At 51.5% G+C, this 16,663-nt stretch overlaps 2 protein-coding genes across 2 annotated transcripts in view; both read left to right on the forward strand.

Annotated features, from left to right (window-relative positions):
* The window catches only part of LOC136537645 (U2 small nuclear ribonucleoprotein A'-like), a 211,289-nt gene that overhangs the window by 96,274 nt on the left and 98,352 nt on the right, over nt 1-16,663 (forward strand). The window lies entirely within an intron of this gene.
* Nucleotides 15,336-16,025, forward strand: LOC136516639 (uncharacterized). Its single transcript, XM_066510092.1, has one exon. It carries the CDS (start codon nt 15,336-15,338, stop codon nt 16,023-16,025), a length of 690 nt encoding a protein of 229 aa, XP_066366189.1.

A 16,663-nucleotide genomic window follows, 5' to 3' on the forward strand; every position in this document is an offset into this window, starting at 1 on the left:
GGTCGTCCGGCTGCACCCTCTGTTTGTTGTTGCCCACCGCCGCCCTGACCTTCTTCAGCAGGTGCGGCTTTCGGATCAGTTGAGTTCCGCCATTGCCCAAACTATGGTGACCGAGCTCGTGTCAACACCACCGATGCAAGTATCCGATCCTGAAATAAAGATTTGTGTATTATATTTATTTTATATATCTGCATAAAATATTTAAACAAGATATTGTTGACAAAAAAAAATTGCCGAAGTGCATAACGAACTCCACCGTCATGTTCCTATCCTATTGTCGAGACGATCGAAAAGCGTACACACACACACACATACTAAAGGTTTTATAACTTTTTTCAAATCCTCTCTCTCTCTCTCTATATATATATATATATATATATATATATATATATACACACACACACCAGCAGTGGCAGGGCTGCGTTGATGGGCATCTCAGGGGTGTTTGGATTTAGTGACTAAAGTTTAGGAGGTGTTATATATGGGTGTCGCATGAGATGTTCAGATACTAATAAAAAATAAATTACAGAATCCGTCAGTAAAAAGCTAGACGAATTTATTAAGTCTAATTAATCCGTCGCTAGCACATGTTTACTGTAGCACCACGTTATCAAATCATGAACTAATTAGGTTTAAAAAGTTCGTCTCGTAAAACAGTCTCAATCAGTATATTTAGTTTCGTAATTAGTCTATATTTAACACTCCATATATGTATTCAAATATTCGATGAAACAACGACTAAAGTTTATTAGATGAATAGTTAGGGCATGAAAAGACACCCTAATTACTGGCTATGGAGGATGGATCGGACACGACGCAATGCAAGTAGTAGTAATAAAAATAATGGATAATTAGGTGTGGTGTTCCTCCCTGGTTATTATTATAATTATTGTGTGACTACTACATACATACTGTATTACTTCAGAGACGCATGCTCTCCAAAAGTTTATGGTAATCAATATGTAATAATATATAAAATGTGTCCTATAATATGTTGTTCACCAGCTTTAATATTTTTCAAATAAAGGAAGCTTTTAAATAAATCCTCGAAGCTTTATTACTCCCTTTGTTTTTTCTAGTTTTGTGTTAAGTCAAACATTTCTATTTTTTATCACCAATTTCTTTAACAAATTATACGGATTAATAACATGAGATTTATGTTTTTAGATTCACTATGAGAAATACTTTCATGATAAATAGTTCACATGTTGTGAAAGTACATGTTTCTTTTTAAATTGATTGTCAAAGTTAGAAATGTTTGGCTTAGAACAAACCTAATACGACGTATAAAAATTATGGGAAGAATACATCGACATGATATGAGACCTTGAAAAGTACTCCCGACTTTTGCCTAACAAGAAGCACATGTGGCCACAAGATAAAAATGAGACCGATCTACACATTCTAGTAACTATTAATAATTTGTGGACTAGATCGCCACCCATATGCATGGAAGAAATATCCTTGGCCTCACGTGCCAACTGCTTCAAGACCACCAACCAAGTTCTGATAAGCCTCTTTCTACAAAATAGCCCAACTAACAGCCTGTTCGGGAGGCCGTAAACGATCGTGGATTATTTACTGCTGGCTGGTTTGGTGTGAGAGAAAAACACTGTTCCTGACTGGAAATTTACGATCGTTTACGAGCAAGCGAACAGGCTTCCGGTAAATAACCGAATAGATAACCTACGCAAGAAAAATAGTTTTTTTTCTTTTCAAAGATGATATATGCCATTTCTGCTAAGCCAAAATGGCCGACAAGTAGCAGCCTTCCCTCGCAAAAGTAATGGTTTTAAATCTTTACTAAATCCTCCTCACGAAACCACCAAACAAGCAAGAAACACTATAAGATTCACTTAGTCAAGTAGCCACCTAAATAATTGACCAACCGAACAAGCGAAGTGGCGTTCTAAGGACAGGTGTCTAACTTTCTTATCTTTGGGACAAAAAGCAAGACTACCTTGCCATTCGCGCTTGGATAGATTAGCCTGTCAATATAACTCCTCTTTGTAAGTAGTCGTGAGCTTCTAGATCGACCTCTCAAGTGGTTTATGTGGTTAATGATGTCAACTTTGCTTTTGTGACTAACATATGTGTTTTGAAGAAACATTTTTATGTTGGGTCATAAAGCATGAAGTTAAAGGAGTGTCCTCTGAAAGCATCTAGGCCCCTAGTTTGGTTTCGGTGATTAATGACGATACAAGATTACTGTGACTAATGTGTGTTTTGTAGAGGCAACTTGAGTTAGGTCATGGTAATGGTGATTGATTGGGCAATTATGGTTTTCATGCCCTTATCAATGGAAATCGTTTCGGTTTTCAAAGGATGGACGACAAGGTTAAGGACAGACTAGTTCTAAGTGTCGTTTGACGTTGGAGAGACACTTAGAGTAGTTTAGGACTTTGTTTTTCCTTTGACCGTACTATTAAGGGGGTATGAACTAGTAGCTTGACCCAGGTGAATCTAATGGTTTAGGTGTGGTGCACACTTGTCAAACTTAGCACTAGGTAGCTCAAGGACAGCCCATAGATCAGTTGAAGTCGATGTCGTTCACAAAGTTGGTAGAATTTGAGGTGAATGGAGACTTGGATGATGACCGAACGCTGGACCGAACCCACAGGTGCCGTGTCCGGTCAGCGATAGCTCGCGCAGCTAGGGCTTGCTTGTGGGGGGTACAACCCCAGATACCCACGGCAATGAACATGGGCCGCAGCACCAGGGGTGGTCCAACCCATAAGAAGAAGGCGTGTGATGCAAGACACTGATCGGCATGCATCACACGGTTTTAGGAACGAATCTTGAAGATAGAGAAGGATTTGTTCGGATATGATAGATATCGTACTCCTTGTAAATACTTACAATATACCCGATTAGATCTAGATCTAACCGACTTGTAACCCTACCCCCAAGACTATATAAGGCAGGCAGGGCCCCCCTCGAAATCATCTCATATTCAATACAATCCAACAAAGACACAGGATGTAGGGTATTACGTCGATCAGACGGCCCAAACCTGTCTAAATCGCTGTCTTTGCGCCTTGTGTCACCATTCGGTTCCTATTACGCGCACCTCCATCGATCATCTATTACTATGGGTATACCCCTCGGTAGACTACCGACCAGATTTCATCGACAGTGGTGCGCCAGGTAGGGGTGTGCGTACTGATTCCATGGCCAACCAGATGATCACTTTCCCGAGCTCCATGGCCTTTCCTGAGCCGGGCCAAATCTTCACGGTCGGATCCATGACTTGGATCATCGGCCCCAACGACAACGGGAAGATCGTTGAAGCGGTGCAGGATCACCCTGCGTCGATCGCGCTAACACTTACAACGACATCTTCAATCCCGATGCCCCTCCGCTAGGTTAGGAGATCCATCAGCAATGATGATCTGATCGCATCCATCGATCGGGTCATAGATCGCTTAGCAGAATGTCAGCTCCTCGTGAGTTCGGTCTTAGATCAATCCATAGCGAGCGACAAATCTCCCATACTCCAAGATCACCAAGCCGCTACAACCAAGCGACCTGCTCGGCCACTTCGTTCAAGGCAACCAGATTCTGATCTGGTGATCACGGCAACTCCGGAAGGGAGTACCATTCAACTCCGACCACTCCCTGCCCCAACAGAGAGCATGCCTGTCACATTCATAAACTCGGGGTCCCTCGGGGACCGTCTTCTGCGCCAAGGCTCGGCCCAAGAGTCTAAATACAACAGGCCAGAAGGACGGCCCAGTCGCCGACCGGAAGGTCTGGACCGAAAGGAGCAGCGCCCGCTCGTCGACCCCTTGGGCCCACCACTCCGATCGGAGCACTCGCTTCGGCCTCCAGTCGCCTCCGGACACCCTCTCCGATCGAAAGGCCTGGCCTAAAGCGCTACTTCCGACTCCGACCCCATGTCCCTCCGACCGGGGCTCGTAGGAACCCTGCTCATCGCTCTTCTCCGACTGGCGCACTCAGAGCCAACTGGAGCCATCCGACCGGGGACGCCCGTTTGGTAGGAACACGAAGACGTGCGGAGAAAGGCAAGGCAAGGCTCACAAGTCAAAACCACTGTACCAGGGACCATACCCTACACGAAATAGTACTCTACAGCCACCCTGACATACAGTATTGTAGACGCTGACATCTCCCTCTACAGTATTATAGGGGTCGCTAAAACTCCCATACGGTAAGGCCCCCCACGTGTCTCTAGACATCGATAGCGGCATGGGCACCCGGATTTACCGTACCGGGTGAACATAGCGAGACTCCTCACATGACTCTAGGCATCAAACAGTATTTGCAGGTACCGACGTCCACCATCCCTGAAAAAGGCAACACGACCTCCCTGTGCATCTGACATTCTACAGTGACAGCAACAGTGTTGTAGGCACCTACCACTATCTTGCACCTGCCAGTGTGGGCATAAGGCTCGGTAGGTGTGGGCAACAAGGCTCGGCAGCATACATACCCTCACCCTCTCGCTTGTAAAGCCATCCCCTTCATCTATAAAAGGGGGTGCGCTTCCTCCAACAAAGGAGACCGATTCCAGTAGGCCAGAGTTCCTTAGATCGATAGCTCACAACCACAGAACCACCAGGTTCGAACCTCAAGCACCCGCTTGAACACTTAGCTCATAGCGAAGTTCCTATCACTCTCGGCCCTTCCGACTGGAGCCGACCGGACCTCTTGTACACCCCCATCTTTCTCCCTCTCGTTTGTAACCCCACTGCAAACTTCGAGCACCTGGGCTCAGGAATAAAGTCACCGACCGACCCCGACTAGACGTAGGGCACGTTGCCCGAACCAGTATAAATCCTGTGTCATTGAGTGCTAGGCCACATCTGATCACAACGTACAGCAAAACTACAAATATTCACTAGTTGGTCACTTTCTGCACCAATAGTTGGCGCCGTCCGTGGGGAAGACGTTGTACGTTCAACACTTTTTGGTCATCGGATGGCCCACTTTTCCGCCACCCTCACCGTGGCGGGCTCGAGCGATATGATTCGCTTTGGCTTGCTGGAGTTTCCTGCACTCTCACTCGCTGGGATGCGGGTTCCACCCACCTTCGAGCCATCCTAGGCCTTCCTCTTCGGAAGCCTAGACTTCGTCGCCAACCGACTCGGCGTACTACACCTCCGCGAGGAGGCTCGCGACCCGGCACCCGTCGGAGGCACGTCCTCCATCGACTCCGGGACGCGCGACTTCGACGACACGGCATCTGCGCTTCTTTCCGAGCAAACTCTCTGCTCAAACCCCACTATGAGTAATATACACGATGTTATTTACTTACTATTCTTTATCTTCCGTCGATTACTCGATGGAACCCCATTGTCCCCAACGCAACGCCGTACGACCGGTTCCCCTATGGCCTCATGTCTTCCGCGGACGCATACGCTCGGGGGCTCCGAAGGATGCCTACGCCGCCCCCTCTCACATCCGAATTCGTAGGAATGGTGAGCTATGCTCCCACATGTTTTATCGACCTCATGGATGACGATGGCAAGAGTGACGGCTCCTGCATCGGCGATATGGCACCTAGCCACCGTCCGTCCTAGGAGTGCGCCATGGCAGACCCTCCGGGACACCCACTGGCGAAAGCGGAGTCCTCACGGACTCACACCTCTCTGGGCCCTCACACGGAGACCCCCGAGCTCACACTTGAGCACGGGGATGAACTACAACAACGGCGGCTGCATCAGCCACCAACTGTGCCGCCATGCCCGACGCACCACAATGTGCCCCGCGCGCATAGACCGGCGAGCGACGCCCGGGGGCACACTCGTCAAGTCCAGCACAACACCATGAACAGGGGGAATGATCCCCCGCACTTCGCTCGGGTGAACCAGAGCATCGCCGCCGTGGCAATGCTTCTGCGTGGCCTGTCTGAACCGAACGACCCTCGTGAATAGACGATCCACCAGAACCTGTGGGCACTAGTGGAGACCATCGCCGTTCAACAAGCGGAGTGCTCCATATCGCAACACCGACTCGCGACCTCCTCCCCGTCCGAGGAACAGGGACGCAGCAGATGGAGCACTACACCCTATCACCGCAACAACCACAGAGTGCGGCCTAGGAAGCTGCAATGGCACCTCACCTCGACTTGATGACTGCTCCATGCCGACCGCCTATCTACGCGTGGCTCGGGCCGAACCGAGATACGCGCAGCGTCGACCGGAGTCCCAGCCCTAACAGCCTAGGACCACGGACCTTTGTCCAACACCTCCAGCAAGCGCCGTTCCCACCATGCTTCAACGGAGGCCGTGGCAAAGGTAAGGCCAAGCGCCAGGGTCAAGACAAGGGCCCCTCCACGTAGAGGGAAAAAAAGAATAGAAAGGATCGCCGTCGACCGGCCAACTTCACGTCGGTCGTCGCGGCCGATCACGCGGGCACTCAGCCCTAGCAAGACCCTCCGGACCACTTTCACGAGCTCATGGAGAGCCCGTGCACCAACCATGACTATCCCATCAATCATCTCTACAAGGACTGCTAGCTCCTCAAGCGCCTGCTGAGGTAGACTGGCATGCCAAGGAAAGAAAAAGGCAGAGAGGCAGCAACCGAAGAAGGGGGCGCAACGGGCAAGGATCCAGACGACTGAAGGATGAAGTGATCCGATCGGACGCCTACCAACTGAAGGACAACAACGACGACGCTCTCTTCGAGCACCTTGGAACAGCTATGTCATTTTTTCTTTTCCTAAGTTTCAGTCTTACCTTTGTTTACTTAGCAAACGCTCTTACAAAAGCAACCCCGACCCGAACACTTTTCGGCTCAGGGCGCTCGGGGGCTCCACTAGGGGGCTCTACTGCCCCTCTGTTTTGTTTTTACTTTGAGTACTCTTTTACTTTCATATGGAGAAACTCCTTCCTACCCGAACAAAAGGGCAGTTCGTTCCTTTGGTTTACCTTACGTAGCTTTGCTTTAAAATATTCCGAATGATCGCACCCCGCCCTTTCCTACGGTTGCGAGCGGCCGAGCCTCACAGGCCACGCCCCGGGCTCACAAAGTTGCAGCCTATGGGACAAATGGGCAGGTACGAGAAAGAAAGAAATAAAAAACAAAATTATGCTAAGGGAAAACTAAGGAACGAAAGGGAACAAGCTCCCCCGAACGGAGCAACTCCATCACAAAAACAAAAACCGATTGTAGTCATTAAAACACACACGAACATTTTACACAGGGGCTCCCCGCACGAACTTAAACTTTTTAGGTTTACTAACTACTTATATTCTACAAGCTATTAAACTGGCCCGACGGCATCTGCTGACGTCCTCACGGTGGACGACCTCTAGTCCGACATTACAGTGGCGGCAGATGAAGAACAGGCAAAAGAACAGAACGAAAACCCTCTCCCTTCTCCAACTTAAGGAAAAGGGAACAGCTGTTAGGGAAGGACGCGTCGATCGGGGAAGCCGAAACAACAGAGCGAGAACCTCTCTCTTTTCCATTTAATGCAGATAAGACGTGCCCTGATCGATGAGACGTGCTCTGCCCGACGGAACGGCTCCTGATCAGAAGGGACGTGGCCTGGCCATGGCCCACCACTACCACATGATCAACCACTACCACACGACGGGCACAGGAACTGAAGCGCCACCGCACGCGGGCGGCTCCCCACTTCCCCAGGACAGACCTGGGGAGACCAAAAATGACATCTCTATCGAGAAACCATCTGACCCCCCTAAGTCAATCGAATCACTTAGGATAGACACCAAGAGACAGGCGAGGAAGCAGCGACCAAAGAAGGGGGCACAGCCGGCGAGGATCCAGACGACTGAAGGTTGAAGTGATCCGACCGGACGCCTATCGACCAAAGGACAACAACGACGCCCATCTCTCTGAACTACTGGAATAGCTATGTCGTTTTTCCTAAGCTTCAATCTTACCATTGTTTACTTAGTATATGCTCCTACAAAAGCGCCGCGACCCGAACACTTTTTTGCCCAGGGCGCTCGGGGGCTCCACTAGGGTACACTACTATCATTATGCTTAATGACTACCTCCCTGTTTTGTTTACCTATGGTGGAATTCCTTCCTACCCAACCAACGGGGTAGTTTGTTCCTTAGTTTTGCTTTACGTAGCTTTGCTTTAAAACATTCCAACCGATCGCACCCCATCTTTCCCTACGGTTACGAGCAATCGAGCCTCGTGGGCCATGCCTCGGGCTCCCAAGGTTGTGGCCTACGGGACAAACGGGCAGGTACGAGAAAGAAAGAATAAAAACAAAATTATGCTAAGGGAAAACTAAGGAACGAAAGGGAACAGGCTCCCCCAAACGGAGCAATTCCATCATAGAAAACAAAACCGACGGTAGTCATTAAACACATAGTAATATTTACACGGGCTCCCCCACAAACTTAACTTTTACATTTTCTACTACTGCAAATACTACTGCGACCGCAAGGGATCTGCTCGGTTCCGCTCCCTCGGCTTCGTCAAGCGCAATGGGTAGGAAGCGAAGGGACGCCCCATGTAGGCCATGCCGACTCCGTCACAAACGACGAGCGCGGGTCCTGGTCGGACATTTCCGACTGAAGCTCTCCGAACCCCGTCACTCAGGTCATCAAGGTCCCGGTCGTACATTTCCAACTGAAGCTCTCCAAACCCCATCACTCAGGTCATCAAGGTGAGCATGCGTTCATTAATACAAAAACTGTTCACATAAGGGCTCACCCACGATTGATGAGCGCAGGTCCCGGTCGGACATTTTCGACTGAAGCTCTCTGAACCCCGTCACTTAAGCCATCAAAGTGAGCACTACCAACCCCCTCTATTTCCTTATAATCATTTCATACATCCATACGCGCAGAAGGAGGCGACAGACACCAGGAAGAAGAAGAGAACCAGGGAGGTTCGGTGGAAGCAAGAGAAGGAGAAGGAGATCGTCCGGCGCGTGAAGGCCGAGGAACGTAGGAGCGATGTCGAGTCGGAGCTCGCGTCAGAGGATCCCACGTATGTGGATGACATGGTTTTCTCCGAGCAGAAGGAAAGTCGGGAGGTTGTTGTGACCTCGGCAGAGCGTCGCGACCCTATAGCGATGTCCGCTGGTGATAAGCGGGCGGAGAGGTGTGCGGTGGTTCTCGCGCCGAGGAAGCGTGCGGTGAGTGCGAACGCCGTTGGCGAATGGGAGGCAAAGCGGACGCAGTCATCGCGCCCCTTGGTGGCGTCACCGGTCCTGTCACTGCCCGCCGCGGACACAGCCGAGAAAGCTGGGCGGTCCAAGGAGCGGACTGGCACTCGTGCATCGCCAGGACCGGTGCCAACGCGCGACTCGCAGCCAGAGGAAGCCCCGCCTTCCGTGGACGCAGTCGAGCAAGTCGGGCGGTCCAAGGAGCGGACTGGCACCCGTTCGCCACGCGACTTGCAGCCAGAGGATGCCCCGCCCGCTCTTCGGTCGGGAAGTCCCGAGCCAAGGGTCACGGCGACCCGTAGGCCGGGCAGGAGCCGGTTGGGACGACTCTGCCCCCGGCTGAAGTGAGGGGGTGTGGGTCGCAGCATGGGAGAGGTCCTTGTCTTGCAGGCCCGTCGACGTCAGGTCATGCCTTCAGAGTTGTGCCGCTCACCTCCTGGTACGTTTTTCTTTGTTTCTTTTCGATCTTTTGTTGTTGAGTCTTTTTGGAGTGTGACTTACCTACACTTTTTGTCAGTGGTCGGGCGATGATGGGGTTGAGCATCGCCCCAACTCCTATGTAGGAGACTTGGAGGCCCACCCTGCCACGTGTCGCGGCGAGTGGTGGGGGGAATAGGCTGACGACGGCGAACCCTTCCCTTCCGGGGGTGGTGCCCCCTAGGTCGGTTGCTAGTACGATGGCGGCGAAGGCATCGGCATTGGCGGTGATCCCGGTGCTGACGACGGAGGTCGTGTCGGAGGTAACCCTTGTGGCCCCTCCTCCACCAGCTGCGACGAAAGAGGAGAGGGAGACCGAGCTCCCTGCCTCGCCGGGTGGAGGGCTGCATGGCTCATCCTTGTGGTCGGAGCCGAAGGCGCCAGGGGAAGACGTGGCCGGGACAAAGTCAGAACGCCCGACGGCGGCCCATGCAACTGAGGTGGTGGATATCCCGTCCGACGATGAGGTTGATGACATGGTGGAGCTGCCAGTGTCATCGTGGGAGCTGGCAGTGGTTCAGTCGGAGGCTGGGCCCTCCGACGGTCTGCCGGAGGGTGACCTAGAGTGGCCCTGCCCTAAGGACCCAACAAAGGTATGGTTCGTCCTTCGAAATTCCTAGGAGTATCAGCTCTGGGACATCCTTGGGGGGAAAGGACTTGACACGGTGTCTGAACTCGCCAACCTGTCCGCGAAGCTTGGGGACGCCCAAGAGCGGGTTAAGTCCACCCAGCAGTTAGTCGAGGTCAACCAATAGCTTGTCGTAGAGGTGAGTTTCCCGTATTTATCCTTGACCTCTGAATCTCTTGTTGGTTGCCTTAGCATGCTTGTTTTTCATAGGGTCTGAAGGAGATGTCATCCTGCAAGTCCCGCTTCCTCCGAATGGAGCATGCCCGGGTGGCTGAGCTTGAGCGTCAGCTAGAGTCCCCCCACCGCGAGTCCTAGGACCGGGCGGCCGAGGCGACCACGGCGTGGGCGGAGGGGCAGCGTGCAGTAGAGCGGGCGACCGCCGCCGAGCGGGGGCTTAAGGCGGCGAAGGCCCGCCAGGCGGAGACTGAGGCGAGGTTGCGGACATCCCTAGCGGACACCGAGGTGGCGCTCCAGAAATCCCTAGAGACCCTTGAGTTAGAGCAGAGCGCCTTGGTGTCAGAGCGGAACGCCCTGGAGTTGGCACGAAAGGCCCTAGAGTCGGAGCGGAAGGCCCGATCGGAGGTAGACCGGGAAGTGCTCGCGCTTCGGGGCCAGGTGATGGGGACGAAGGAGGCGAGCGCCCGACTGCGCGAGCAGGTGGCCCGGCAGGCGGAGGAATTCTCCACCCTTGAGAACTTTCACATCGGTACGTACCTTTTTGTTTTTCGTCGTGTTGGTTTCTTCCTTCAGCCTATTTCTGAGCTTGTCGCCCTTCTTTCAGAGCTGGGCGGAAAGGTTAAGTCGCTGGAGCAGGACCTGGAGACAGTCAAGGCAACTTTCAGCCGGAATGCAGAGGAGCTGGCCAAGTCCCGTGAAGAGCGACGTGCTCTCAAGGGGAAACTTGACCAGATTCGCAACGTTGCCCAGCTTGTCATCTCGGAGGTCTTCGGGTTGGCGCCAAGCACTAGCGCGCCCGCGGTCCAGCTGGTGGAGGTCCCGAATGTGGTCCGGGACCTTATCACGAGCGGGCTATTCTATGGGGCGTCGGGGGTGTTGACTTCGATGGCGACGCACCATCCGATCGTGGACTTCACCACTATCTGCAGTGGGTACGCTGACGGCTTGAGCACGGAGGACATCCAATCGATCGGGGAGAGCTTACTGCCGCACACAAGGTTGGTGGCGGAGCAAGTCTCTGCTCAGTGGGTGATGGACATTCGCCATGAAGACATGGCCAGAAGCGTGCAACAGGAGGACGTTGTCCAGCCTGCGGATGGCATGGAGCCTGGGTCGGAGGTGGACATCGCCCCAGCTTCGACCAAGCCGAATGTCGTCCCACCGGTGATTGAGTAGCCCGTGCCTTCGCCGGTCGCACCGACAGCAGATGCTGCCGAGCCGGCCCAATAGCTTGTAAAATATAAGTAGTTCAGTAAACATAAAAGTTTAAGTTTGTGGGGGAGCCCCCGTGTAAACGTTTTTGTGTACTTAATGACTACAATCGATTTCTCTTTTGCGATGGAGATACTCTGTTCAGGGAAGCTTGTCCCTTTCGTTCCTTAGTTTTTTCCTTAGCATAATTTTATTTTTTTGTTCTTTCTTTCTTGTACTTGCTCGTTTGTCCCAAAGGCTGCAACCATGGGAGCCCGGGGCATGGCCCGCGAGGCTCAGCTGCTCGTAACTGTAGGTAAAGGCGAGGTGTGATTGGTCGGAATGTTTTGAAGCAAAGCTACGTAAGGCAAATTAAAGGAACGAACTACCCTTTTGTTAGGTAGGAAGGAGTTTCACCATATGATAGCAAACAAAAAAGAGAGGTAGTAGTGCACCCTCGTGGAGCCCCCGAGTGACCCGAGACGAAAAGTGTTCGGGTCGGGATGCTCTTATAGGAGCAAACGCTAAGTAAACAACGGTAAGACTAAAATTTAGGGAAAGAAAAAACGACATAGCTGTTCCAAGCGTTCGGTGAGAATGTCGTCGTTGTCGTCCTTCAGTCAGTAGGCGTCCGGTCAGATCACTTCAACCTTTAGTCGTCCGGATCCCTGCCCGCTACGCCCCCTTTCTCGATCGCTGCTTCTTCGCCTTTTTCTTCCTTTGGCCCACCGGCCTGCCGCAGAAGGCGCTTGAGGAGCTAGCAGTCCTTGTAGAGGTGTTTGAGGGATAGTCGTGGTTGGTGCATGAGCTCTCCATGAGCTCATGGAAGTGGCCCGGAGGGTCCTGCTGGGGCTGCGTGCCCGCGTTATCAGTTGTGGCGACCAACGCGGAGTTGGCCAATCGACGGTGATCTTTTCTGTTCTTTTTCCCCCTCTGCATGGAGGGGCCTTCGTCCTGATCCTAGTGCTTGGCCTTGCCTTTGCCCCGGCCTCCGTTGGAGCGCGGTGGGAGCGGCGCATGCTGGAGGTGTTGGACAAAGGTCCGTGGTCCCGGGCCATAAAGCTAGGACTTCGGTCGCTCCTGCGTGTGTCTCGGTTCGACCCGAGCCGTGCGTATACAGGCGGTCGGTGCGGAGCAGTCAAGTCAAGACGAGGTGCCAATGCGGCCTCCTGTGCCGCGCTCAGCGGTTGTAGCGGTGATCGGGTGAAGCGACCCATCTGATGCGTCCCCATTCCCCTAGTGGGGAGTGAGGCCGCGAGTCGACGTCGCGATACAAAGCTCTCCGCTTGTTGAACGGCGGCGGTCTTCACTAGTGCCCGGAGGTTTCGGTGGATCGCCTGTTCATGAGGGTCGTTTGGCTCGGATAGGCCATGCAGAAGCATTGCCACAGCGGCGATGTTCTGATTGGCCTAAGCGAACTGTGGGGGATTGTTCCCCCTATCCATGGTGTTGCGCTGGACCCGGCGAGCATGACCCCAGGCACCGCTCGTCGGTTTATGCGCATGGGGCGCAGTACGGTGCGCTGAGCACGCTGGCGCAGTCGGTGGCTGGGGCAGCCACTGTTGTCGTAGTGCCTCGTCGTGCTCCCGTGTGAGCTCAGGGGTCTCTACACGAGGATTCAGAGGGGCGTGTGTCTGCAAGGACTCTATTTCTACCGGTGGCTATCCCAGAGCGTCCGCCATAGTGCACTCCTAGTAGATCGGTGGCTAGGGGCCACATCACCGATGTTGGAGCCGTCACTCCCAATATCGTCATCCATGAGGTCGAGGAAATAAGTGGGAGCATAGCTCGCCATCTCCACGAATTCAGACATGAGAGGGGACGACGTCAACATCCTTTGGAGCCCCCGAGCATACGCGTCCATCGGAGACGCAAGGCTGTAGGGGAACCGGTCGTACGGCCGTCGCGACGGAGACAACGGGATCCCTCTGAATAATTGGCGGAAGATAGAGAATAGTAAGTAAATAACAACATGTACATTACTCACAGCGGGGTTTGAGCAGAGAGTTTGCTTGGGATGAAGCGCAGATGCCGCATCATTGAAGTTGTCATGCGTCCCGGAGCCGACAGAGGGCGCCCCTCCGACGGGTGCCAGAACGAGTGCCTCCTCGCGGAGGTGCAGTGCGCCGAGTCGGTCGGCGACGAAGTCTAGGCTTCCAAGGAGGAAGGCCTGGGATGGCTCGAAGATAGGTGGAACCCACATCCCAATAGGTGGGAGTGTAGGAAACTCCAGTGAGCCGAAGTGAATCGTATCGCCTAAGCCGACCATGGCGAAGGTGACTGAAAAGTGGGCCATCCGATGACCAAAAAGTGTTGAACGTACAGCGTCTTCCCCACGGACGGCGCCAACTGTCGGTGTAGAAAGTGACCAACAAGTGAATATTCATAGTTTTGACGTACGTTGTGATCGGAGATGGCCTAGCACTCAATGACACAGGGTTTATACTAGTTTAGGCAACGTGCCCTACGTCCAGTTTGAGTCAGTCGGTGACTTTATTCCTGAGCCCAGATGCTCGAAGTTTGCAGTGGGGTTACAAACGAGAAGGAGAGAGATGGGGTGTATGAGAGGTCCGGTCGGACTCTGGTCAGAAGGACCGAGAGCGACAGAAACTCCTCTATGAGCTAAGTGTTCAAGCGTGTGCTTGAGGCCTGAACCTGGCGGTTCTGTGGTTGTGAGCTAGTGAGCTTCATCGATCTAATGAATCTAGAATGACTTGTATGAACTTGAATCAACTGAGTTTCTTGGGAGAGAGCGCATCCAATTTTTATAAATGAAGGGGATGGCCTTACAAGTGAGAGGAAAGGAGTATGTTTGCTTCTAAACCTTGTTGCCCACGCCGACAGGCACAGGATGATGGTAGGCGCCCACAACACTGTTGGATCTCAGATGCATGTGGGAGGTTACATCGTCTTGTTTCAGGTATGGCAGATGTCGATACCTACATATAGTGTTGATGCCTAGAGGCATGTGAGGAGTTTCACCACGTTCACTCGGTATAGTAAATTTCGACGCCCACAACACTATCGATGCCCAAAGGCATGTCGGGGGGCCTTACCGTATGGGAGTTAATGGCGTCCACAATACTGTAGGAAAAATATCGGTGCCTATAATACTGTCGATGTCAGGGTGGCTGTAGAGTACTATTCCTATAGGTGTACAGGGTACGATCCTTGGTATCGTGGTTTGACTTGTGCGCCTTGCCTTGCTTTTTCCGTCCGTTCCCCGGTCTTTCCCGAGCGGGCGTCCCCGGTCAGTTGGTCCCAGTCGGCTCTGGTTGCGCCAGTCATAGAAGAGCAGTGAGCGGGGTCTTTGCCCTCCCCCCAGTTGGAGACGTGGGGTCGGAGTCAGAGGTAGTGCTTTGCCAGGTCTTCCGCTCGGAGAGATCGTTTGGAGACGGCTGGAGACCGAAGTGAGCGCTCTGGTCGGAAAGGTGGGCTAGAGTCAGAAAACAGGCGCTACCCCTCCTCGACCAGACCTTCTGGTCAGTGATTGGAATGCCCTTCTGGCCTGCTGTTTACACTCTTGGGTCGGCCCATGAGTTGTGCGATGTCTGCTCAGGCCGAGCCTTTGTGGGGAAGCCGGTCCGCGAGGGACCCCGGGTTTATGAACCCGACACATATACTATTCTAGTATTCTTCATGTACATTATTGTTTGAAAATACACATGGTAATTAACTTGTATTCTTTTCTCTATTTCATAGCCATACCATTTAATGCTATTGACAATGATGAGTTTGTACAAATGTGTGAAGCAATTGGTCAATTTGGTGTTGGATTTGAACCTCCTTCTCAAGATCATTTAAGGGGGGTTTTGTTGAATGAGGAATATGCAAGAACCAAGAGTTTGCTGCAGGAACATGATGTTGAAAAGGTGAAGAATGGATGCTCTATCATGACTGATGTCTGGTCTGATAAGAAGAGGAGAAGCATAATGAACTTGTGCACGAATTGTGCTGATGGAACAAGTTTTATCAGCTCAAAGAAGATGTCAGATGTGTCACACACAAGTGAAGTCGTCTTTGAACTAGTGGACAAAGCAATTGAAGAAATTGGCCCTGATGATGTAGTGCAAGTAGTGACTGACAATGCTTCTAATAACATGGGAGCAAAGAAGTTGTTGCATGAGAAGAGACCAAACATATTTTGGACCTCATGTGCAACTCACACAATCAACTTGATGCTGCAAGGAATTGGCGGCCAAAAGAGGTTCCAGAAGGTAATTGACCAAGCAAAGGCATTCACTACCTTTGTGTATGGGCACACAAGAACCTTGGAATGCATGAGACACTTCACAAAGCGTAGAGATATAGTCAGGCCGGGAGTAACAAGATTTGCTTCAGCATTTCTTACTTTGGAAAGCATTCTAGAGAAGAAAGATCAGCTAAGAAAGATGATGGTTCATAGCAAGTGGGATGGACTGAGGGAAGTGTAATCCAAAAAAGGAAAGGCTGCAACAGCAACAATGATGAATCCAGAATTTTGGAAAGAAGTCAAGATGTGCTTGAAAGTTTTTGAGCCTCTAGTAAAAGTTCTTCGTTTGGTTGATGGGGATGTGAAGCCATCTATGGGTTTCTTGTATGGAGAATTATTGAAGGCAAAGAGAGAGATCAAGCAAGTTTGTGGCAATGTGGAGTCTCGCTACAAAGATGTCATGGCTATTATTGATAAGAAGATGGAAGGCCGGCTTAATTCCACTTTGCACCTGAGTGCATACTTGCTGAATCCTCATTACAGTTATGCTGATGCTTCAATATTTGATGATGGCACTATAATAGAAGGGTTTATTAGTTGTGTTGAGACTTTCTATCATGATGATGATGACAAGCAAGATCAGGCTATAAATGTTGAACTGAGGAAATTTCATAATAGAGAAGGTTCCTTTGCGAAGAAGCTTGCTAGGACTTATCAAAACTTTGACTTTAACCTTGGTAACAAGTTCTGTACAGAACACCCTAAAATATTTATTTCAGCAAAACTTAGTTCGCTTAGTGTTTGTTTCAGCATCTTGGTGTAAACTCTATGGAAATGAAACACCGGTTCTACAAAGGATGTCTATGAGAATTCTTTCAC

Source organism: Miscanthus floridulus, chromosome 2 (genome assembly GCF_019320115.1).
Source record: "Miscanthus floridulus cultivar M001 chromosome 2, ASM1932011v1, whole genome shotgun sequence".
In the NCBI taxonomy this organism is placed as follows: domain Eukaryota; kingdom Viridiplantae; phylum Streptophyta; class Magnoliopsida; order Poales; family Poaceae; genus Miscanthus; species Miscanthus floridulus.

Bases quoted from the DNA above. Each gene is read 5' to 3' on its own strand.
- LOC136516639 (XM_066510092.1), top strand. From the start codon at position 15,336: ATGTGTGAAGCAATTGGTCAATTTGGTGTTGGATTTGAACCTCCTTCT.